This window comes from Ovis canadensis, chromosome 11 (assembly GCF_042477335.2).
Source record: "Ovis canadensis isolate MfBH-ARS-UI-01 breed Bighorn chromosome 11, ARS-UI_OviCan_v2, whole genome shotgun sequence".
Taxonomy (NCBI): domain Eukaryota; kingdom Metazoa; phylum Chordata; class Mammalia; order Artiodactyla; family Bovidae; genus Ovis; species Ovis canadensis.
Genome location: NC_091255.1, coordinates 21,161,058 through 21,185,681, shown reverse-complemented (window position 1 = coordinate 21,185,681; position 24,624 = coordinate 21,161,058). Strand labels below are relative to the sequence as shown.

The 24,624-nt window shown below is 44.1% G+C and overlaps 1 protein-coding gene across 2 annotated transcripts in view; it reads right to left on the bottom strand.

Annotated features, from left to right (window-relative positions):
- Window positions 1-10,459: 10,459 nt before the first annotated feature.
- USP32 (ubiquitin specific peptidase 32) overlaps window positions 10,460-24,624 on the bottom strand; it is a 198,125-nt gene continuing 183,960 nt past the window's right edge. For both annotated transcript variants that reach the window (XM_069602726.1, XM_069602727.1), the window contains exons 30-34: window positions 18,992-19,183; window positions 16,054-16,342; window positions 14,201-14,625; window positions 13,677-13,769; window positions 10,460-12,646 (exon numbers count right to left, since the gene is read on the bottom strand). In XM_069602726.1, coding sequence (XP_069458827.1) covers window positions 12,473-12,646; window positions 13,677-13,769; window positions 14,201-14,625; window positions 16,054-16,342; window positions 18,992-19,183 — 1,173 coding nt within the window. In that variant the 3' untranslated portion in view covers window positions 10,460-12,472. The remainder of the gene's footprint in view (window positions 12,647-13,676; window positions 13,770-14,200; window positions 14,626-16,053; window positions 16,343-18,991; window positions 19,184-24,624) is intronic.

Here is a 24,624-nt window from a genome sequence, read left to right as displayed (position 1 = left end):
GTCCAAGCCTTTTCCAGGCACTTCCAGAATGTTCCCTGGGCAGCACAGCAGATCCCAGGCTTTAATGGTTCTTTCCTAATCAGCTAGGGTATTGAGATTTCCCTCCAAATTTTCACTGCTTATGTCCCCAGGGTCCAAATTAGCCATGATTTCTCGTTCCACTTCTCTTTCTCTCTCTCGATGTATATGAGTTTTGTGTATATATATATATTTACTTATTTGGCTGTGCCGGGTCTTAGCTGTGGCTGTGGGATCCAGTTCCCTGACCAGGGATCAAACCCAGGCTACCTGAATTGGGAGCATGGAGTTTTAGCCACTGGACCACCAGTGAGTGAGTTCTGGATTGTGAGCTCTGGATTGAGGCTTGATGTGTCTTTATCATCATAGTGGAGAGATGAGAAAACCAAAGTTAGGCCCATAAACCCTGGAGAGAAAGGCGATGGGCTGCTGGACTGAGACTTGGCACAGTCAGAGTTGCATGGGAGGCAGCTGCCGAGTTTGCCTGCTGCGCGATTGGCCCACGGAGGTGGCCGGATGGACATGTGGCGTTCAGTTTAGAAGCCCAGGCTTGTGGGTGCAAATACCTGTGGGTCAGGCTCAATTGTTTTCCCTCTCTTCCCAGGAAAGGCCAGGAAGGAAAAGGCCTCAGCTGCAGGGAGGAGGAAGCATTGTCCTCAGTGGGCCGGCCTCTCAGGTAGCCCGTCTGGCAGGGGGCCCGCGGGGAACAGGGGATTCTCGTGGCTTCCGTGGCTGGCGGCTGCCTTCCTGAAACCAGATCTCTCAATCCTGGTCTTTCCCATCCTGCCTCTGACACCATCACATCCCTGCTAAATCCCTGATAAGATCCTATCAGACGCTCCAAAGTCCAGTTTGGAGCTCGTGGCCTTGACCCGCCCCAGAGTCCATCCTTTCCCCCTCCCTGGTCCCACCTCCCCTTCTACATCCCTTCCTCCATCTGTCTGGCTCCTAAAGTCCCTGGGCCGCCAGAGGTGATGAGAACAAAGCTAGGACGTTGGTCTCCCTCGAGTCACTGCGTGGCTGTTTGCTCCTGAGAGTTTTCCATCTTCCAGGGAGAGGGGTTGCTTACAGGACACCTACTTCCTCTCCTTACCTCCTTATAGAACAATAATACTTTGTATTTGCATAAGTGTTATCTGTTGTGAAAGCAGTTCACGTTCAGTTTCTCATTCAGTGATTGTCATGATACTGTAATCTCACTGATTGTGGTTCCTCATTTGTAAAAAGAGATGATAGTGCATCCCTAACAGAGCTGTGGTGAGCAATAAATAATGAACGAAACAGGCATAGCTTGGGGTCTGGCAAACAGTACATGTCCATTCCACGGCTGAGTGCTTTCCTCAGCTTCTCTCCTGACTCCAAGCAGAGGACTATCTTTTATGCCACAGAGTAGGTACTTAATAGGGCTTCCCAGGTGGCGCAGTGGTAAAGAATCTGCCTGTCAATGCAGGAGATGCAAGAGACTCAGACTCAATCTCTGGGTCAGGAACATTGCTTGGAGTAGGAAATGGCAACCCACTCCAGTATTATTGCCTGGAGAATCCCATGGACAGAGGACCCCAGTGGGCTACAGTGCACGGGGTCACAGAGAGTTGGACATGACTGAGTGACTGAGCATGCACGCACGCAGGAACTCAATAAACATTTGATGGATGAGTGATAAACTGTCCTCGCCCTTTCCCATCTCTCCCAAAGTGAGAGGATGTTTATTTGTGGCTCCAAGACACTGGGAGCTCTGCAAACAGGGAGTGGTAGCTGGGACGTTCTCCAGGTGGCACGAGAGGCCAAGGCCCCGGGGCTGGCTCCCAGCAGGTGCCCTGCCCCAGCCTGCTCCAGTGGTCTCTGCAGGGGAGGGAAGCTGACTGGCCTTCACCCTGGTTGGCTGGCTGTCCCTCCCTGCCCAGATGTACCAAGAGAAGCAAAATGGCTTTGGAAAGGCCCACTCTGCTGGCATGGTCGTTTCCAGCAGACAAATGAGAATGCTCTCCTGTTGAAATCAAGCAGGACCCTATGGGGCCCTCGTGGGTGCAAAAGCACCGTTTCTTTTTCTTTTTTGGTTGTGCCATGTGGCTGTGGCACCTTAGTTCCCCAACCAGGGATGGAACCCAGGCCCTCAGTGAAAGCTCAGAGTCCTAACCACTGGTCTGCCAGGGAATTCTCCATGCCCCAAGCCCCCACCGCCCCCTCATTTCTTGTTTGTGTTGGCTTGGCCAAAAAGTTGAGGTAACAGAAAAACCCAAATGAAATTTTTGGCCAACCCAATAGAAAAAGGCTGTGGTCTCAGGCCTTCCCTGAGTTCTGAAAAGCACATTCAAGCGGTTACTAATTAGGGAAGTGAGGGAACACAGAAGCAAAGGAAAAGCGATCAGGAAATTACAGTTCAGCTATAAAACAGAGTCCTAATCACACATGGGATCCCCAGGTGGCTCAGTGGTAAAGAATCCGCCTGCCGATGCAGGAGACTCAGGTTCGATCCCTGGGTCAGGAAGATCCCCTGGAGCAGGAAATGGCAACCCACTCCAGTATTCTTGCCTGGAGGATCCCCATGGGCAGAGGAGCCTGGCGGGCTACAGTCCAGGGGCTGCAGAGCCAGACACAACTGAGCACATGCAGAGAGTCACAATTATACATGAAAATCTGACTCACACCTTGGAGCTGTTCTGCAGAAACTAAGACCCACATCCTGTGGAGGAAGGTGACTACATGCTGACCACAAGCAAGAAGACCCCAGGCTGTTTGGAACCAGGTGGTTGGTGTTTTCTTGCAAAACTTCACCATGCTACCTCACCAGGCACCAATCAGAGGACTGATATAAGACGATCACTCACCCTGAAATCCCCTCCTTTTTATCCCTAAAAACCTTAAGCCCAGGCCAGTAAAGTGGATCTGAGACAAACCTACCCACCCATCTTCCTGGTTGCCACCCTATCAATAAAACTTTCTCTGCTCCAAAAGGAACTCAGTTCTGAATATTCATTGGAAGGACTGATGCTGAAGCTGAAACTCCAATACTTTGGCCACCTGATGCAAAGAACTGACTCATTGGAAAAGACCCCAATGTTGGGAAAGGTTGAAGGCAAGAGGAGAAGGGGACGACAAAAGATGAGATGGTTGGATGGCATCACTGTCTCGATGGACATGAGTCTGAGTAAGCTCCGGGAGTTGGTGATGGACAGGGAGGCCTGGCGTGCTGCAGTCCATGGGGTTGCAGAGTCAGACACGACTGAGTGACTGAACTCTCTCTACTCCAAACTCCCATGTTTTGGTTTGTTTAGCCTCAGGGCCGGGCTCCAGAACTTGGGTTTGACAGCACTGTTGCTGGGGACCATTCTCTGGGGATCAGCCCTGCATCATGATCGGTTTTCTTTCTTCCTTTCCTTTTTCTGGCTGTGCAGTCTGGCTTGTGCAGTTCCCCAACCAGGGATTGAACCCAGGGCTGAGGCAGTGAGAGCACGAGTCTGAGCCGCTGGACCGCCAGGGAATTCCCTGTGATGGACTTCCCGAATGCTTTAGTATCCAAGGGGCCTTGCGGAGCACCTGATCCAGAGCTCTCAAGAGCTGCTCAAGCTGTACCCTATCCTCGACCGTCGCTTCCACCCGAGCACCTCCAACCTCACCTGCTTTAGCGATATACAGGGCCTGCAGGTAAAATGCAGTTGGCCGAAAGGGTTCTGCCCCAGTGTTGTTTCAAAATAAAAGCTGAAGAACTACTGACCTCGGGCAAACCCTTCATGATGCACAAGGAAACTGAGGCCGGAGGAGTTGAGGGACCCACCCGAGTCACACAGTCCTGTAGGAAGCAGAGGTGTCAGTGAAGGCGATGGCCCTGGACTAGGGGCCAGAGCTGCTCTGCTGACGACAGGCGTCTCCTGATCCATCCTGAGGACGCTTCCCGCCGAGGTTCAACATGAAGGCCTCCTCTCTATAACCCCAGTGAGGGCTGGGGCTTAGGCACCAAGGTGGAGGATCCTTCTATGAAGAACTGCAGATACCTGCCCCCAAAGGTTTCAGGTGCCGCCACCAGCACCCTCTCTCTCTGGATCCTCCTCGCCTCCATTCTCCCAAACACACTGAGCAGGCTCTTTCCTCTGGCATGCATTCCTTCCCCCTTTCCACGATTCTCGATTCTCCTATGTTTCCCTCCACCTCCTGCCTGGTTCCTTTGTTTTTTTCCCCCTGTGAATTTCTTGAAGCCTGGTTTCCATCTGCATTCCTCTTGGGCTTCAGGTAAAGTCCAAAGTTCAGCACCAAGAAAAATTTCAGCAGAAGTCGATTGTGTATTTTAAAGAGAGAAAGTTGTTACAGCAAGTACAAATTTGTTTAAACGATGTCAGATTGGCGTGCATGTAATGAAACCCATGTTTTGCAACCACACCAGCATATTTGGCAATGTGAAACACTTCCATAAGAACTGCTCTGACCTTCCAAGGCCTTTACAACACGGTTTCTCCTGATTGTTATCATCTACTATGCTTCCCATGCACCTTCAGTCAGTCAGTTCAGTTGCTCAGTCATGTCTGACTCTTTGTGACCCCATAAGCCACAGCATGCCAGGCCTCCCTGTCCATCACCAACTCTCGGAGTCCACCCAAACCCATGTCCATTGAGTCGGTGATGCCATCCAACCATCTCATCCTCCGTTGTCCCCTTCTCCTCCTGCCCTCAATCTTTCCCAGCATCAGGTTCTTTTCCAATGAGGCAGCTCTTCGCATCAGGTGGCCAAAGTACTGGAGTTTCAGCTTCAACATCAGTCCTTCCAATGAACACCCAGGACTGATCTCCTTTAGGATTCACTGGTTGGATCTCCTTGCAGTCCAAGGAACTCTCAAGAGTCTTCTCCAACACCACAGTTCAAAAGCATCAATTCTTCGGCGCTCAGCTTTCTTTATAGTCCAACTCTCACATCCATATATGACCACTGGAAAAACCATAGCCTTGACCAGACAGACCTTTGCTGACAAAGCGATGTCTCTGCTTTTGAATATGCTATCTAGGTTGGTCATAACTTTCCTTCCAAGGAGTAAGTGTCTTTCAATTTCATGGCTGCAATCACCATCTGCAGTGATTTTGGAGCCCAGAAAAATAAACTCAGCCACTGTTTCTCCATCTATTTGCTATTAAGTGATGGGACTGGATGCCATGATCTCAAGTTTTCTGAATGTTGAGCTTTAAGCCAACTTTTTCACTCTCCTCTCTCTTTCACTAAGAGGCTCTCTAGTTCTTCATTTTCTGCCATAAGGGTGGTGCCATCTGCATATCTGAGGTTATTGCTATTTCTCCTGGCAATCTTGATTCTAGCTTGTGTTCTTCCAGCCCAGCGTTTCTCATGATGTACTCTGCATATAAGTTAAATAAGCAGGGTGACAATATGCCGCCTTGAGGTACTCCTTTTCCTATTTGGAACCAGTCTGGTGTTCCATGTCCAGTTCTAACTGTTGCTTGCTGACCTATATACAGGTTTCTCAAGAGGCAGGTCAGGTGGTCTGGTATTCCCATCTCTTTCAGAATTTTCCACAGTTTATTGTGATCCACATACTCAAAGGCTTTGGCATAATCAATAAAGCAGAAATAGATGTTTTTCTGCTGGCGTGTGAGATGAGTGCAATTGTGCGGTAGTTTGAGCATTCTTTGGCATTGCCTTTCTTTGGGATTGGAATGAAAACTGACCTTTTCCAGTCCTGTGGCCACTGCTGAGTTTCCCAAATTTGCTGACATATAGAGTGCAGCACTTTCACAGCACCATCTTTTAGGATTTGAAATAGCTCAACTGGAATTCCATCACCTCCACTAGCTTTGTTCATAGTGATGCTTCCTAAGGCCCACTTGACTTCACATTCCAGGATGTCTGGCTCTAGGTGAGTGATCACACCATTGTGGTTATCTGGGTCATGAAGATCTTTTTTGTATAGTTCTTCTGTGTATTCTTGCCACCTCTTCGTAATATCTTCTGCTTCTGTTAGGTCCATACTGTTTCTGTCCTTTATTGTGCCCATCTTTGCATGAAATATTACCTTGGTACCTCTAGTTTTCTTGAAGAGATCTCTAGTCTTTCCCGTGCTATTGTTTTCCTCCTTTTCTCTGCATCGATTGCTGAGGAAGGCTTTCTTATAATTGGGGTATAATCACCTATATCCCAATACAAAATAAAAAGTTGAAAAATTAAAAAAAGAGAAAATCCTGGTTTTGCTTCATGGCCTAGCTCATCCCCCTTCCTATATGATTTTCCTGAAGTACCCTGCCAACAGCTACTGTCTACCGTCCACGGTCAGCACTTCATCCGAGACAATTATATCTACCAACCCCCCTTACTCGTGTGCATGAGCATACCATCTTTCCCCAATTAGACTGGAAGTTGACTCATTCTCTGAAGAGGTGGTTTCCACAAATGACCAGTCTGCAGGACAGTGCCAACAGGCTGCAAAAGAAGCTCCCCTGAAAACTTAGTAAAATGCAGAGATTTGGACTGCATGGAAGGAGATGATCTCATAAATCTTGGTGTCAACAGGCAGAGAGCACAGATATTACATGACAATGTGGGTGGAACTCTGGAAACAGCACGTTTAACAAATTCCTAGTTGATTTTTAAAAATCTGTTTTTGGCTGTGCTGCGTTTTTGTTGCTGTGCAGGTTTGCCTCTAGCTTTGGAGAAGAGGGCTACACTCTAGTTGCTGGGTATAGGCATCTCATCGCCGGGGCTTCTCTTGCTGCAGAGCACAGGTAATAGGCTGTGTGGCATTTGGGCTCTAAAGCACAGGCTCAGTAATTGTGGCCCATGGACTTAGGTGCTCTGCCACACGTGGGATCCTCCTAGACCAGGGATCAAACCCCTGTCTCTTGAATTGGCAGCAGGGTTCTTTACCACTGAGCCACCAGGGAGGCCCAACTCCTGGCTGATTTTGATGATGCTCTTGAATTGGCAGGTTGGGAACAGCTGCCCCTAGAGAACCGAGCGCGGAGCTCTGTACATGCACTCCTATGTGGTACGCTTCTTGACTGGTAATGAGTTTGATCCTAGTATTAGTTATGGTATACCTGGGTTCTGCTGCTCTAAGTAGGGAAAGAATACTGTGATTTGGGTACCCGATAGGTGTCAGGGCCTGTGCCTATTTACATTAATTATTTATTCCTTCTAATAACAACTTGAAATGGTACTCTCATTGGGAACGAGAAATCTGAGGGTGTGAAGGACTTGTTTCAGGACTTACTGTTATAGGACATGGAACTCTGCCCAAGGTTACGTGGCAGCCTGAGTGAGAGGGGTTTGGGGGAGAATCAGTTTAGTTCAGTTGCTCAGTTGTGTCTGACTCTTTTCGACCCCATGGAATGCAGCACGCCAGGCTTCCCTGTCCATCACCAACTCCTGAAGTTTGCTCAAACTCCTGTCCATTGAGTTGGTGATGCCATCCAACTATCTCATCCTCTGTCGCCCCTTCTCCTCCTGCCTTCAATCTTTCCCGGCATCAGGGTCTCTTCTAATGAGTTGGCTTTCTGCATCAGGTCAAAGTATTGGAGCTTCAGCTTCAGCATCAGTCCTTCCAATGAATGTTCAGGACTGATTTCCTTTAGGATTGACTGGTTTGAGCTTCTTGCAATCTAAGGGACTCTCAAGGGTCTTCTCCAACACCACAGTTCAAAGGCATCAATTCTTTGGTGTTTAGCCTTCTTTATGGTCCAACTCTCACATCCATACATGACTACTGGAAAAACCATAGCTTTGACTAGATAGACCTTAGTTGTCAAAGTACTGTCTCTGCTTTTTAATATGCTGTCTAGGTTTCTTACAGCTTTTCTTCCAAGGAGCAAGCGTCTTTTAATTTCATGGCTGCAGTCACCAACTGGAGTGATTTTGGAGCCCAAGAAAATAAAGTCTGTCACTGTTCCCACTGTTTCCTCATATATTTGCCATCAAGTGATGGGACTAGATGCCATGATCTTTGTTTTCTGAATGTTGACTGTTAAGCCAGGTTTTTCTCTCCTCTTTCATCAAGAGGCTCTTTAGTTCCTCTTTACTTTCTGCCATAAGGGTGGTGTCATCTGCATATCTGAGGTTATTGCTATTTCTCCCTGCAATCTTGATTCCAGCTTGTGCTGGATGTCTGGCATTTTGCATTTTGTACTCTGCATGTAAGCTAAATAAGCAGGGTGACACTATACAGCCTTGATGTACTTGTTTCCCAATTTGGAACCAGTTCGTTGGAGGAGAATGGATACATGTATATGTGTGGCTGAGTCCCTCTGCTGTCGACCTGAAACCATCACAACACTGTTAATTGGCTGTACTCCAATATAAAATAAAAGTTAAAAAAAAATGAGAAGACATAAACACACTTGGAATGAAAAAATGAAAATTAAGAACTTGTTTTAGTGCATAGTTGTAATATGGCAAGCAGCAGAATCTGACCCTGATAATGGACTCCAAGCCTTTCTACTTACCAGAGGGCATAAAACCAGTGGGTAGTATCTGGCTTGCAAATAACTTTTATTTAGACAGTACGATGTTTAAAAATTAACAAAACAAAACAAAGCCCTGCCAACATTTCCAAATTGGATGTTCTGTATAAATACCTGGATTTCTGGCTTCTCTTTGGGGTGGAAGAGGTTTGGGAACACTGGGGCCCACATTCCTGCATGGCAACAAACAAATGCAGCCTTCAGATGGGATGGGTGTCCTAGAACTCACCAGTCCTCACTGTTCCCCGTTCTCCACAGCGGGACCAGCTTCTCTGACACTCTGCTCCCAACCTAGCCCCTATGGGCCTCTGAAGGTGCAACTACTGCACTATTTATTACCTTGCTTTCCACTGCTACGAAATCTAAAGGCAGCGTTTTTTTCCATTTTGAGGGCTCTCTCTAGTTGAGGTGAGCAGGGGCTACTCTTCATTGCGGTGCACAGGCTTCTCATTGTGGTGACTTCTCTTGTTGTGGAGCAAGGGCTCCAGGCACAAGGGCTTCGTTGCTCCAAAGCATGTGGGATCTTCCCGAACCAGGGATCAAACCCATGTCCCCTGCCTTGGCAGGTGGATTCTTAATCATCAGACCACAAGGGAAGCCTGGCAGCCTCTTTTATTGCACCATCTTGTATGGGTCTCTCATCACAGAGGTAGGTATATTTCTGACCTCATGATTTCAATACTAAGGAACCTACCTGGTGATCTGTCATCGAGGAAAGCTGGGATATTTGTTCCCTAAGCTTCATGTTCTGGCTCTAGCCTATTAAAATTCTTATTTAATCTTTAAAACAGTTAGGGAAAATAAGCCAACTCATCTACTTGCTCCTGTTCATTGGTATATACAATGAAGTGGGCAATGCCACCAAGTGGAAGAGAGATTCCATGATGAACTGCCTTAGCCAGAGAGGCTGGGAGGCTGATGACCACTCTCAGTTTACAGGGCCATTCAGGAACTAGAAGTGAAACACCTGCCCATCTTTCTATGCTGTTTCTTTCCAAAGTTGTCCCTTATTCTTATTTTTTCATTAAAACATTATTTTACATATTACTGACTTGTGTGCATATTTTTACATATTACTGACTTGTGTGCCAGGAACAATGTTTGAGATACAAGGATGAAAATATTCAAGGTGGTCATTTAAAAAGCCAGAGACACAGACTGCACTTTAGAAGTGGTGCTTCATTTTGGATCCTTTTGTTTGTTCGTTTCCTTAAACAAGCTACTACTGCTGCCGATTCAACATGTTTCACTCTATACATTTTTAATGTCTGTTCCTGTGTTTTAGAGAATGTAAGCAGAGAGATATTAAATTCTTTGAGTGTCAGTGTAATAAGCGAATACATAAATCTCTGTCAAATAAGACTGAATCTCATGGGGGTAGGATTTCACATTCACTGAGCACTTACCAAGAAAGTGTCAGGCATTTGTAAACCTCACTTCCTAAAAATGAGCCCAAGAGTCAGGTATTCTGATTTTAAAGATAAATAAAACAGGACTGAATGTGAAGGTCCCACTAATTCTAAATCTTCAACTCTTCTTAACACTGTCAATGGGCTCCCTGGAGACCTCTCAGAACAACCACCTGGGATATGTCCCTGGTTTCTCAGTGTCCTCTATAAACTAAGGGTCATCTCTAGGCACCGTGTAAGAAGTGCACCTCTTCTTCACTTTATTCCTGAATCTGCACGAAAACTATGGCAAAAACTCCTTCTTCAATTCTCAGTTTCCAATGGGCAAGCTATTCTTCTCCTGAACCCTTTCAATGTCTTCCAAACACTTTCCTAACAGGGATATGAAGCAAATTTATCTGGTCGCTGCAAGTACCTTGTTCTATATTCAACACACCTTCCATTCTCTCACAGATGGAACCTCCAACTCTGTAAGTCAGGTAGGTATTCAAATAGGAGAATTAAAACAGGGTCACAGAGAGGAAGGCTAAAGAATTTGACATTTTTGTGTTTACTTGTATAGAGGAAAAAGAGCACACAGATGCATCCACAGTATTTAATTTGTTTGGATAATAGTTACAGAGAAACAGGTACACTCCATATACAATTACCAATACTTTTTTATACAGTTCATATTTCAGTACATCAACACTATTTTATTTATACTCTATTTATGTACATTAACATCTTTCTAAAGTCAGTGCATTGTCAACAAGTTTTATACAGTAATTTACAAGGTGAATGTAGTTAGTTAATTTAATAAATTTTCTGCTAGTCATGAATTAAAAAAATTAATTACAACCAATGTAACAAACACAGATCAAACAACATTAGTAGATTGTGCTACCTGCTTAAATAAAACATCTGTAAGGAAATTATTTAAAATCTTCCACTTTTTCATGGGACTTGTCCAGTTAGGAATGGACAGATTTTATACACTGAAAATCATGAAACTCTCAAGTCTGCATTTTGTCTGACTTCATTATATTATAGCATTTAGGCCCCTCCTTCCTACTTGCAATTATAGTCTTCTTCTGAATAGGCTTTCAACTCAGCCATTTACCTTTGTAAATGCTCTGAGAACTGGTTAGTAATCGACCTTAGGTATCAAAACACAAACGCTTAATTACATTGGTACCTACTATCTATGAGGAAGGAAGGGTAATGGAATCTGACAGTTAATGAGAATCAACTTCCAGGGTCCAGACGAATAAAAAAGTGAAATATTTACCTTGAATATATATTTAGAAACAACACAGAAAAAAAAATGCTGCCTGAAATAAATAACATTTATATTTTTGTTCCAGTCTTGAATTATTGGAGGATAAAATGAAGTGAGCAAGGAAACATAACTTTGATGACCAGCACTACTGAAAAAAAGCAAATGGAGATGCAAACAAAACATCTACTTCCTAAGTTCCCCAACTGCATTAAAAATACTTATGCATTATCAACGTTTGGGATGTGTCTTGTTTTTAAATTTAATATGATAGGGGAAAACAACCCCATCAAGTTAATTTATAGCCCTTACAGCCATCAAATATGAACAAGTTTTGAAAAGTTCATCTGCACGTATTCTTTTTTTAAAGTGCAAAACAAAGAAACAAAGAAACAAAGAACAAACAACCACTAACTGCAAAACACCATCTAGCTTTGTGGCCCTGTTCCCTCTCAGACACCGAGCAACAGTGCGTGGAAGGATGGTGTCAATGTCGGCCGTCACTCCCCGCCCACCCCCAGCAGTGGAGGGGTATGTTTTTGAGGGCACTTGAAGTACCCTCAGAGCAAGCTGCCTCTATCTGGAGGGCTATTTTATTTTAGCTGGATCTCCCACGATGCTTTTCTTTTTTCCTACAGGGTCTCCCAACCAAGGCCCTGGGGAGAAGGCACGCAGCTCTTGAGAGAGCCTCCTTTCAGACTGACCACTCATATATGTCTCTACTACAATGACACACAACAAAGACAGAAAGCAATGAAGGCATAGAAAGAGTGGGAAAATGGTTTCAAAGGAAACTGAAAAATCTGTGTCCATGCTGTAAGAATCCTTCATACGCCTCATGATCTCGCTTTCTCCATCGCGTCAGTCGCTACAATGGAATAAAACTTCAGGAAAAAGGAGGTAGCATATCATGTCGTCCCCAGACAACACTACAATTTTTTGTTTTACTTTTGACCCCAAGGAGATTCGTAGTATTCTGTTATGATTATTGGTAAATTATATTTGCTACAGGGTTGTTCGTGTCTGGACAAGCACAATTTAGTTTTTATTTGGTCCCAGGTGGCTGGTGCCAAACCCTTTTGTTTACAGGCTAATGGTGGGCTCTGCCTGAAAGCTCTCTACCAGGGAGCTTACGTGAGACACTTCCAAACAAAATTATTACTACTGGTATGTTAACTGCTATTTTAATTAGGGTTTTTTTAAACTTTGTGCTTCAGGGTCACAGGATAAAATAGGTACACACTGAGCCTGCCTTTCAGTGATGCTTTTGCCAAATGTCAGCTACAGGGAGTCATCTCCCTCATCACCAGTCTACCTAGCAGCCAGAGTGGCAGCCTCACTGTAATACACAGTACTTTTTGTAATCAGACTCGAAGTCTTCGTCCATGCTGCTTGTGTCTGCCATCTTTTTGCCATCAATCTTTGGCAGAAATTGTGCATAGTCTATCCCCTGCTGCTCATAGAAAAGAATGTAGGCAGAGTCGGTGTCAATTTCATCAGGGTGAAGTTCCTGGAGGAGCAAGAAAAGTCTTTAACAAAAACGCCGGGCTTCCCTGGTGGCTCAGATGGTAACTAATCTACCTGCAATGTGGGAAATCTGGGTTAAATCCCTGGTGGGGAAGATCCCCTGGAGGAGGGAATGCAACTCACTCCAGTATTCTTGCCTGGAGAATCCCCATGGACAGAAGAGCCTGGCAGGCACCAGTTCATGGGGTTGCAAAGAGCCAGACACAACCGAGCGACTAAGCATACAGCATACACGCTGACTCTAAATCCTCACCAGGGAAGGGAGGACCAACCCTCTGTCATGACTAAAACTGATTGCTTCCAATCAGCTTAATATTTTGGCTATCTCATACCTGCCCCTAAAATAAGAACCGTTATTTTCAATGTTTGGTTTTGGGAAAATATACAGGCCACAGACAAGTCCAAAGAATGATAGAAAACAACACATTAAATTCTAATAGCTCAAAAGATAATAACTTTTTCTTATTAATCAATACCTTCTATTTTTTTTCACTGTTTTCATTTTCTGCTCTGCATATCACTTTTTTGGGGTGAAGGGGCATGCTGTGTGGCTTGTGGGATCTTAGTTCCCTGACCAGGGATGGAACCCAGGCCCTGACAAGTCTCAGCCACTGGACTGCCAGGGAATTCCCTGCGTGTCACTTATATTCCTTTATGTTGAAGACATCTACATATGGATTCTAATAGAAACAACTACTTTCTATTCAGGAGAAAGGGCTTCCCTGGTAGTTCAGTGGTAAAGAATCTGCCTGCCAATGCAGGAGACACAGGTTTGATCCCTGGTCCAGGAAGATCCCTTGGAGAAGAAAATAGCTACCTACTCCAGCATACTTGCCTGGAGAATCCCATGGACAGAGAAGCCTGGTATGCTATAGTCTATGGGGTTGCAAAGAGTAGGACATGACTTAGTGACTAAACAACAATAATTCTGGAGAAAATCCATTATTTCAACAAATGTCCTTTGGCTCTGTTGACATTTCTGTTTCTTTTATGAAAAGATCGGGGACATTTACCTTACAGCTGCTGTCATTGTAACAGTACCACTTGCTATTTGGGTTTTTGGCATAAGTGACGTAATGGCCCCCGCCCAGAATTCCTGAATGGCACTGTAAGAGAGAAGACAGTGGAGGTGTATTAGTAGCTGACAATGCTCAGGCCAGGGCAGGTATAAGGATCCAATCCAGGGAAAAGTGTTTTCCTTCTTCCAAAAACAAACCAAGAAGGAAAACTGAAAAATTTAAAACTTTGAATCTTACCATTCTATTGTTGTAATTATTTTTGGAAAGCAAAACTCCTCAGAAACACACACTTCTGAACGGCTTAAGCCTGTGACTCCATATGACTGTTCCCTTTATTAAACTGTGAGCATCTTGGATTCTACCCAAAAGGCCAAGATATTTACTGCTAACTTAGTCTATCACCAAGCTCAATGCCTTCCAAATGAGCAGGCTCTGAATAAATGATGAATGAATGAAGATGAACAAACCAACCACTGAAAAGGTAGATCACTCTAAAAATCATACAAGAAACCACTTACCGAAATTGCATATAGGTTATAAATAGGTTTAACATGAATATCTTCTCTTTGGTCATCAGTAATGTCTTCTTCACTGTGGTTTTCAAGCTGACCATTGCTGTAGCCATTGCCACATGCCTCATGCTCATAAAGGAATCCATTGGCCAAAGCTACTTCGTGGTCTTGTGGGGTAACCAGCTCAGGTTGGCTGCCCCCCAGCATGTGCCCTCGGCTCAAGGCATCAGACAGCTCACAAATGTGGCCAGCCCCATTCTCTTTGCTGGCATCCAAGTTCTCCTTACTACTCGACAATTTGTTTTTGCTGCCGATCTGGGGTAGGCGGAGCCTTCCTTTGCTCCTCCCTAAAGTCCTAGGGCTGCTGTTAGGGCTGCTGTTTTTGCTGGAGGGACAGCTGGTTCCACTTTTTCTTGATGTAGATGGTGAACCTGTGAAAGGGAAGAAAAGATAAATCCAAATGTCACAAGTTAAACCAGCCACCAAAAGCTAACTCTGCAGTCAACTGCACAAGTGTACACAAAAAGGTAAAGACAGGGGCATCCTGGCTGGCGAGGCTTTACTCCTATTATGTGGCCAATAAGTTACATTCTTGTCTTCCTCAATGCCAACCCTCTCAAGGCAGCAACGTCCTGAAAATGTGAAGTACAGTTAAGTATGGACTTAGAAAAAGAGCAGAAAGATGATTTAGGGCAGATTCAGTTCAAAATAATATTAGATGAAGGGGTTTGACAAATATGCTTTCTTCTTTAGATTAAAAAATATGACCACAAACTATCAAGCACTTATTCCTGCAAAGCGTGACATCGGAAACTTTATTATCTCTACCTCTCACAACAATCCTGCAAAGGAGCAGGTCTCAAACAGCTCCTGACTCCCTTATATGCCCTTAAAAATTGTTGAGGATCTTCAGAACTTTTGTTTTTGTGAGTTCCATTTATCAATATTTATCATGTTATATATTTACCATAGCAGAAGTTAAAACTGAGGAATTTGAGAAACACAAGACACATATATTTCATTGACAATATCACATCTATGTTGGCTCTAAGCCAACCTGTGAGAGAATGAGAGTGAAAAGGCAAATACTTAGCTCTGGTGTTTTTCTTTCGGCTGCACCGTATGGCTTGTGGCATCTTTAGTTTCCTTACCAGGGACTGAACTTGGGGCTACAGCAGCGAAAGCGCCGAGTCCTAACTACCAGACTGCCAGGGAATTCCCAAACATTTAGTATTTTTATGAAAACAGTTCTGATCTTCAGAAAGGGTTTCAGGCACCCTCTAGGGGTTTCCCCAAATTTTACTTTCAGAACCTCTGATATAAGCAAACAAGGATGACAACTATCATTCATAATCACCAAATGCCAGGCACTATGTAAAGTGCTTTGCTCTCCATTTTCTTAATAATATTTATTTATTTGGCTGCACTGGATCCTGGTTATGGCATGAGGGACCTTCCTTGCAGTGCCCAGGCTCAGTAGTGGAGGTGCTTGGGCTTAGTTGTCCTGCAGCAGGTAGGGAGCTTAGTTCCCCCACCAGGCATTGAACCCTGGACCCTTGCACTGCAAGTGGATTCTTAACCCCTAGACCACCAGGGAGGTCTCTACAGTGCTTAATTCTTGATGTATCAATTTCTCACTCTGTGAACTTAGTATTTTCTTCTTTTTATGAATGAGAAAAGAGATATAGTGAGGATGTATCTCTTGCTAAAACTCACACAGCTCAAATGTAGATAGGTCTGAGTCCAGAAGGATCCTGGTACAACCAAGCTGTTGCTCTAGAGTGGAAGATGGAGGGAAACGTGCAGCCTAGAGGGGTCCCAGGAAGGCCGCCCTCCGGAATGAGGCTTGGGCTCCTCACCTTTAGGACTACTGACGATGTTGGCACTCAGTGAGGACGGGCTCTTACTCAGGAGCACGGCGTCTTCCCCAGCGGAGTTCTGAGCATCTGCTTTCTTCACCTCTCCTGCTGGGATCCTGGGCTCAGAGAGGTCATCCCCCTGGGGTGTGAGTGGTTTACGATGACAGAGAGCTGGATCCCTCGGCACCAGAAAAGCACTAGGGTCAAAACTTTCACGAGGAAATTTAACAATTTTCTGTGATTTTATCCATCGACCATTTACAAACTGAAATCGTTTGAGATGAATAATCTGGAGAAGAAGAGAAAACAGTTGTAGTAATATGTTCTGAAGACACAAATTACGCACTTAAAAAAAAGTCTAAAACATATGTAAATGTTCCAAAAATATGTCCCCCCCCCCCCCCCCCGCAAAGAATGTATGTTCTTATGTAACCTAGTTAAGAGGCCACTGCCCTTTAGCTATGTGGCTAAAATGGTAATCCCCCTAATTTCATAATCGGTGTAGATCCAAACTCTCTCCCAAATGTCTTCAACATCATAGGAGCCTCTTCTTCCATGTCCTCTGGGCTTGTGACTCATACTGACCTTTACCTCTCTCCAATATCATCCACTCACAAATACACGAGGCTAGAATACTATAGACTGAATCATTTGAAGAAAAGTGAAGGTCTTTTTAACAGATGAAAGTTACCAGCCTCCAACAGGAGGCCTCTCCTTTCTTAACATTTCTGTTGGCTGTGATCATGGGGTTTCACTGTCCTGAAGAGCATAAGAATCTCCCTTCTCCTTTCTGGCTTCTCTTTCTTTTCAAAAGCAATGAATTTCTTCAGGCTTAAACACAATGTTATTATGCTCCCTATTGTAAGCATACTCTTGAGAGTCCCTTGGACTGCAAGGAGATTCCAACCAGTCAATCCTAAAGGAAATCAGTTCTGAATATTCATTGGAAGGATTGATGCTGAAGCTGAAACTCCAATACTCTGGCCCCCTGATGTAAAGACCTGACTCACTGGAAAAGACCCTGATGCTGGGAAAGATTGAGGGCGGGAGAAGGGGACAACAGAGGATGAGATGGTTGGATGGCATCACCGACTCAATGGACATGAGTTTGCTTAAGCTCCGGGAGCTGGTGATGGACAGGGAAGCCTGGCGTGCTGCAGTCCATGGGGTCACAAAAAGTCGGACATGACTGAGTGACTGAACTAACTGATTGTGGGCACAGATATCTGGGTGGCTACCTCTACCCTAAATGCTTAACTATTTACTATTTACATAAAGAGAATCCCTCTCTAAGGGCCATGCTGGTATGTGGATGTAACAAAAGCCCATCAAGCTATCAACATAACATTTACTCCTCATTATTCTTTGTGTTCAGTTGCTAAGTCATGTCTGACTCTTTTGTGATTCCATGGACTGAACTGTAGCCTGCCAGAGTGATTCCTCTGTCTGTGGGATTTCCTAGGCAAGAATACTGGAGTGGGTTTCCATTTCCTTCTTCAGGGGATGTTCCCAACTCAGGGATTGAACCTGAGTCTCCTGTCTCAAAAACAGTTTTATAAATGCTGATACTTCATGATATGTGATATGTTTTATGTGATGGTCATATGAGTATAAATAATTGTCAAAATTCATCAAACTAGATATTTTAAATCTATGAATTTAACTCCATGTTAACTATATACCTCAATCAAAAAAAATAAACCTTACCCCTTCCCACCTACCTGTTCTCAAGCCTGTCCCTATGCTCAGCTTCCCATCCCTGTGCTGTGCTTAGTTGCTCAGTTGTGTCCGACTCTTTGCGACTCCATGGACTGTAGCCTGCCAGGCTCCTCTCTGTCCATGGGGATTCTCCAGGCAAGAATAGTGGAGTGGTTGCCATGCCCTCCTCCAGGGGATCTTCCCAACCCAGGGATCAAACCCAGGTCTCCAGAATTGCAGGCGGATTCTTTACCAGCTGAGCCACCAGGGAAGTCCATGAATAATGAAGTGGGTAGTCTATCCCTTCTCCAGGGATCTTCCTGACCCAGGAATTAAACTGGGGTCTCCTGCATTTCAGGTGGATTCTTTACCAGCTGAGCTACCAGGGAAGCTATCTCTGGAGCTAGCCAATCCCTGTTAGTAATTTCTTGTGCTTCCTTCCCTAGGGAGTTGTTCTTGTCTACATTCAGTCTCACAGAGTGGTAGGAAGAAGATATGAATAAAAAAATAGACACAAGGTCTGGTTATCGATATGATTTCCTCCCTTATGGAAAAAAGCTTTCTTAAATGAATAGGAAGAACTGACACTTCCAACTCTTGACAACCAACAGGAGAGACTCCTAATCCATGAATGGAGAAGGCAGAAGCGCATCAAATCGTTAAGAACATATTAGCCCTCGCGTACCTGGTGCACACACATCTAATTCGGCAGTGTCTGCGCCTATGTGACCAAGCACAGAGGGACTGGAGGCTCAGGCTCCCCTGCTCTTCTACAGTCTGTAAAGCGCGAGCCTCAAGCTTCCTCTGTCCCTAGAGCTAGAAGTGCTTCCACCTTCTCCTGAAGTTCAGCCTCACCAGGCTTTACCACTTGGGGCACTTCTCGCACATCTCCCTCAACTGCAGTTACTGGTCCATATGACTGGAGGCTGCACCCTCTTTAGGATACAAAACTAGTAAATGTCTGTAGGACAATTCAGGTCTGCGTACACCAGCAAAAATGCTTTATGTATGTAAATATTTGGTTGAACTACATGGCTTATGGGATCTTAGTTCCCTTAGTTACCAGGGACTGAATTGCCAATGAAACTGCCGAGTCCAAAACACGGGACTGCCAGGGAATTCCCAGCAAAAGCATTTTAAACACTGTGGCAAGAAAGATTATTCTCAAAAATTCTTCTTTGTTCACAGCTTCTTTCCTTCAAGCTAGACTGCTACTCTCAGAGGTGAGGCTGTGACATACCAGGATGGGGGGAAGCCTCCAGAGATCCAGCTTCTTGGTTGCCAGGCAGTGGGTCTTACACTTGGAGCAGTAGTACATCTCGTTCTCCCCCAGCTCCTCCTCGCTGGTGAAAGCTCGGAGACAGCTGTCCAGGTTGATGGGCTCAGCTTGTGCACGCCGACTCTGTTCCACACTCTCGTGCTCATCTACCACCTGCAGGTGGAGGAAACAAGAGGAACGGGAGAAGGGGTAGGAGGGAGTTTAGAATGGTCACCTGCTCTGCATCATCCTCTTGGTGACTCAACCTCATTTACTTTACTTTAAAATACAACCAAACCAGAGTCTGTGCAAAGAGAGCATTTGTACATTTATTCCCAGATATCACATCAATAACATCTTTGATCAAATTTCTACTTAAATGACCATAGCTTTTTGGGAAAAATTTCTGCATGCTACTAAATGACAAAAACAAAACCAACAAGGAATTGCCTGTTTACTTTACAATTTTGAAATCCGAAAACAGCTTATATGTGGGCTGGCTTTCAAGTCAAGGGTGTTGAGGTTAGGACATTTATTTTTTTAACAGGGACAGGGGACATTATTAGTATGCTGCAGGCTCTACAGAGGCTATGAGAAATAATATCACCGGAACACAGAGGCCAGACCTGGATTAAATAAGAAAGGGTACAGACAAACTCACCTTGAGAGGACAGCCACCAAGGCGTTAAAACCCAAAGCCACAATCATTTGCATGTTGATGTCAAGTCGTAACACAAGAGTTATCAAAACACCATGTGTATGCTGAAGAGCAACTAAGCCCGTGCGCCACAACACGGGCTCAAAACCCTGGGAGCTGTGACTACTGAAGCCCTCACGCCCTAACTCCTGTGCTCTGCAACGAGAAGCCTCCGCCATAAGCCCGAGCACCGCAACTGGAGAAAAGCCTGAACAGCAATGAAGACATGGCACAGCCAAAATAAATAAATAAACAAAATTATGAATATGAAAAAACACCATGTGTTTCATTACCTGTTCCTTGCCTCTTGGTGCTTTTTTATTTGACATGGTTAACAAAAGGAATAGCAGACTCAAAAAAACCTGATTTTGCTAAGACCTGCCCAGACCTCTGTGGTCCTATTAACCAGCATGCTAGGCTCTGAAGCAAGGAGGAGGTCCACACGAGGAAGGAGGTGGTGTGGGAATCAGGAGGAAGGAGACACTGAGGGGCCTAGGATGCAACAGCAAGAAATTTTCCCTCTGCCATTCTTGGCTGCCACTTAGAAAGCAATTAGGAACCACGGCGGGTGAGGCACACATTGCATGACTATGAATGACCGTGAGACCACACACAGCGATCACATTCCAGGGTGGAGCCCGGACGAGCACAACAATGAATGGCTCTTTTTGGCAAAGGTCATATTCAGGTCCCTTCACCCTACTTGTTACTCCTCCCTTCCAGAGGTGAAATGGTTCTCTTTGCCCGAGGCAATTTCCCTCCAGTTTTCCTTCCTGAGCTCTCAGTTTAGAACAGCTTTCAGGTGTGACTTTTTCCCTGCATGACATGGCTGAGTCAGAGGCTGTCAAATGTTTATATAAACTATCAAGGTTGGGGTTTGATCATGCAATGAAGGGTTTAGCATTGCATCACCAATCATTTCTAAAGAATTTATTTGAGAATGGGGAACTTCAAGGAAAACTCTTTCAGAAAGGAAATCTGGATTGACCTTGAGTCACTGGCTTCTGACACTTTCCCAGGGAAAACTGACATGCTTCAGAAGGAAACATGCTATATCATGGTGGTTAGAATCAGAGTAGAAAAAGAGGCATGCTGGGAAGGTCATGTGCACACTGCTGTATTTAAAATGGATAACCAACAAGGACCTATTGTATAGCACAGGGAATTCTGCTCAGTTACACACCAGCCTGGATGGGAGGAGGGTTTGGGGGAAAATGGATTACATGTGCAGGTATGACTGAGTCCCTTCGCTGTTCACCTGAGACTACCACAACACTCTTAATTGACTATATCTCAGTACAAAATAAAAAGTTTAACGTTTAGGGGGAAAAAGAAAAAGAGGTATGTCAAATATAGTACTGTCTCTTTTCTCACAGCCAGTTAAACATTATCTATATTATCTCTACCAGGGATGCTTTATGGCCAACCACAAATTACAGTAAGTAGGTAAAGAATGTTGACTTTTACTGACTATATTTTCTATATAACACACAGGCTAGACAGCTGGGAGAGACAGGAAGGAATGAGAAAACTGATGAAAAAACATATCTGCAGATGACAGTGATTTTTATTTATTAATAAAATTTCCCCTTGGGATCTAGCCCCAGATTCTCTATAATTACTCAAATAGTCTAAATTACTTATTGGCACCCTCTTCCTTTATTTTTCTCTAAGTTGCCTGAAAGCTCATCCTTAGCCCAAAACATAAAGTAATGAAGTAATAGCTTTCATACATTATAAGACTATTAGAAAAAGAGAAGATCTAAGAAGTAATATAGTTTAATTTTCTATTAATGAATATGAGATTCAAATAGGGAAAAATTTAAAAGAATAAGAACAACTGCCTATTTTTTTCCCTCCTTATCAAATAAAACATTCATGTAGAAATTTTGGAAAGCAGTAAAAAAAGTTAAAAGGCAGGACACCTTATAAAGGCAAACCATCAAAATATTGGCAGATTTTCTTCAGCCCTTTTTATATGATATTTTTCAGGATATGCAATTTTATATCTTACTTTATAAAACTTCACATGATATTATTAGTATCTTTCCATGCATGGTGGTGTAAAAACTTCTGGTGATCATCATTTTCAGTGACTGCATAGTATTTTATCCAATCATTATACCATGCTTTATTTAACCACTCCTCTAATGTGAGAAAAATACAAGTTGCTTCTAGTTTTTTTTAACTACTTTAACAAATGCTATGATGAAATCTGTCAGCAAATCAAGAGTATTTCCCTAGGATAAACTCTTAAAAGGGAAATTACTAGAATAAAAAACATAAAACATGTATTTTAATGGGGCCACATGAATAATCTCAAGTTTGAACCATGATATCTCTTTTGTCTAAGTGACTCTCCAAGCACATGCAGAAGCCACATGTAGGAAGATATTAGTCATGTGGCCCCATTCCCCACAAAGGAAGGATATCTCACCAGCAGCTTGGTTTCCATGGTACCCTAAAAGCATCACTGAAAATGGAAGTGGAGTGAGATTTAACAGGTCACACAGGTCCTTCTTCCTGTAAGTAGGATGTCCTCTAGAGTTTTTCAGATTGCACACTGGGATTCTTAAAAAGGGAAGGAGATTTACAGCCAAATAGTTTTTCATCTTTGACACGAGTATCTTGTCACAGTAATGTCCTGTCAGATTCTGTGTTAACAAAGATTTAAGAATCTTTCAGTTGCTAAAATTTTCCCTCTTCAAAGGAAGTGTGGTGGAGGTTACTGAATTAACCTTGCTCCAATGAGCAAAATCTGCCAAAACATCAACTTCTCTGCAGCTTCCTTTAGCCCAGTGATCTTTCATTTGGCAAGTATCCATAGAGAATACTCATTCTTGGTTAGTGAGAGCCTGAGGGTGTGTGGGGGCATAGTTAGGGTTTCAAACAGGGAATCTGGTCTGGAATTGGGAGCTCCCCTACTCCTCAACAGCACAGAAAGACAGAAAAGTCCATAGAGAACAGACTGTGGTGGCCAAGGGGGTGAGAAATGGTTGGGAGGTTTGAGATTCAGTTCAGTTCAGTCGCTCAGTAGTGTCCAACTCTTTGAGACCCCATGAAGTGTAGCATGCCAGGCCTCCCTGTCCATCACCAACTCCCGGAGTTCACTCAAACTGACGTCCATCAAGTCGGTGATGCCATCCAGCCATCTCATCCTCTGTCACCCCCTTCTCCTTCTGCCCCCAATCCCTCCCAGCATCAGAGTCTTTTCCAGTGAGTCAACTCTTCGCATGAGGTGGCCAAAGTACTGGAGTTTCAGCTTTAGCATCATTCCTTCCAAAGAACACCCAGGACTGATCTCCTTTAGAATGGACTGGTTGGTTAGCAGACGCCAACTATTATATATAGAATGGATAAATGACAAGGTCCTACTGCACAGCACAGGGCACTGTAGTCAGTACCCTGATTATAAACCATAATGGGAAAGAATGTATACATGTATAAGTAAATCACTTTGCTGTACACCAGGAACACAACACTGTAAGTCAACTATATTTTAAAAAAAAAAAGAAAATTTAATTTTCATTACTACCTTATCTAAAGGGAATGTATTAAGAAACAGTGAAGGAAATTTCCATCAAGAGTCATATAAATGCAAAACCCACTACATTTCTTCATGTGACTAAAACATTGCCGTTGATTCTGTTCCTTTTACTTCTCAATCGGATTCTTCCTATCTCTACACACAAGCTATCTATTCAATCTTCCCGTCAAACATTTTTGCATATGGAGTTAGTGGAGTTAGTATTCTCTTGGAAGTTTTATTTTCAAAATTGAAGAACTGCTCTGGCCTGAGAGTGGCAGTAGAGGAACACTAACTGTGAAGAAGAGGCATGGAGATGTACTCTTAGGTGCCCCATTTTGAAACAGTCAATCCTTTCTCTAATTATTCTGACCACTATGTCTATTAAAGGTGGCAGCTATGTCCCTGGAATGCATTTGAGCTAAGTAATAGTGGTTACCAAATGCTGTCACTTCAATATATCTTCTTACTTATGCCCAAACTTTGGTTTCAAGATTTACTATTAACATTTTCTTTACTTTCTTGGGCTCCAAAATCACTGCAGATAGTGACTGCAGCCATGAAATTAAAAGACATTTTCTACTTGGAAGAAAAGCTATGACAGACATAGACAGCATATAAAAGCAGAGACCTTATTATGCCAACAAAGGTCCATCTAGTCAAAGCTATGGTTTTTCCAGTAGTCATGTACGGATGTGAGAGTTAGACCATAAGAAGGCTGAGCGCAAAAGAGTTGATGCTTTTGAACTGTGGTGTTGGAGAAGACTCTTGAGAGTCCCTTGGACTGCAAGGAGATCAATCCAGCCAATCCTAAAGGAAATCAGTTCTGAATAATCATTGGAAGGACTAATGCTGAAGCTGAAGCTCCAGTACTTTGGCCACCTGAGGTGAAGAGCTGACTCATTAGAAAACACCCTGATGCTGGGAAAAACTGAAGGCAGGAGAAGGGGAGGACAGAGGACGGCCTCACTGGATGGACAGTGGATGGCCTCACTGACTCAACTGACATGAGTTTGAGCAAGCTTGGGAAGATTGTGAAGGACAGGGAAGTCTGGCATGCTGCAGTCCATGGGGTCGAAAAGAGTTGGACATGACTGAACAACAATAATACGATTAACTCGTGGTGTGTGTGTGTGTGTGTGTGTGTGTGCAGTCCATGGGGTCGAAAAGAGTTGGACATGACTGACTGAACAACAACAATACAATTAACTCATTTTGTGTGTGTGTGTGTGTGTGTGTGTGTGGTGGGGGGTGCTCAGTCATGTCCAACTCTTTTTGACCCCATAAACTGTAGCCCATGAAGCCTCTTTGTCCATGGAATTTTTCCAGGCAAGAATACAGGAGTCGGTGGCCATTTCCCACTCCAGGGGATCTTTCTGACCCTAGAATCGG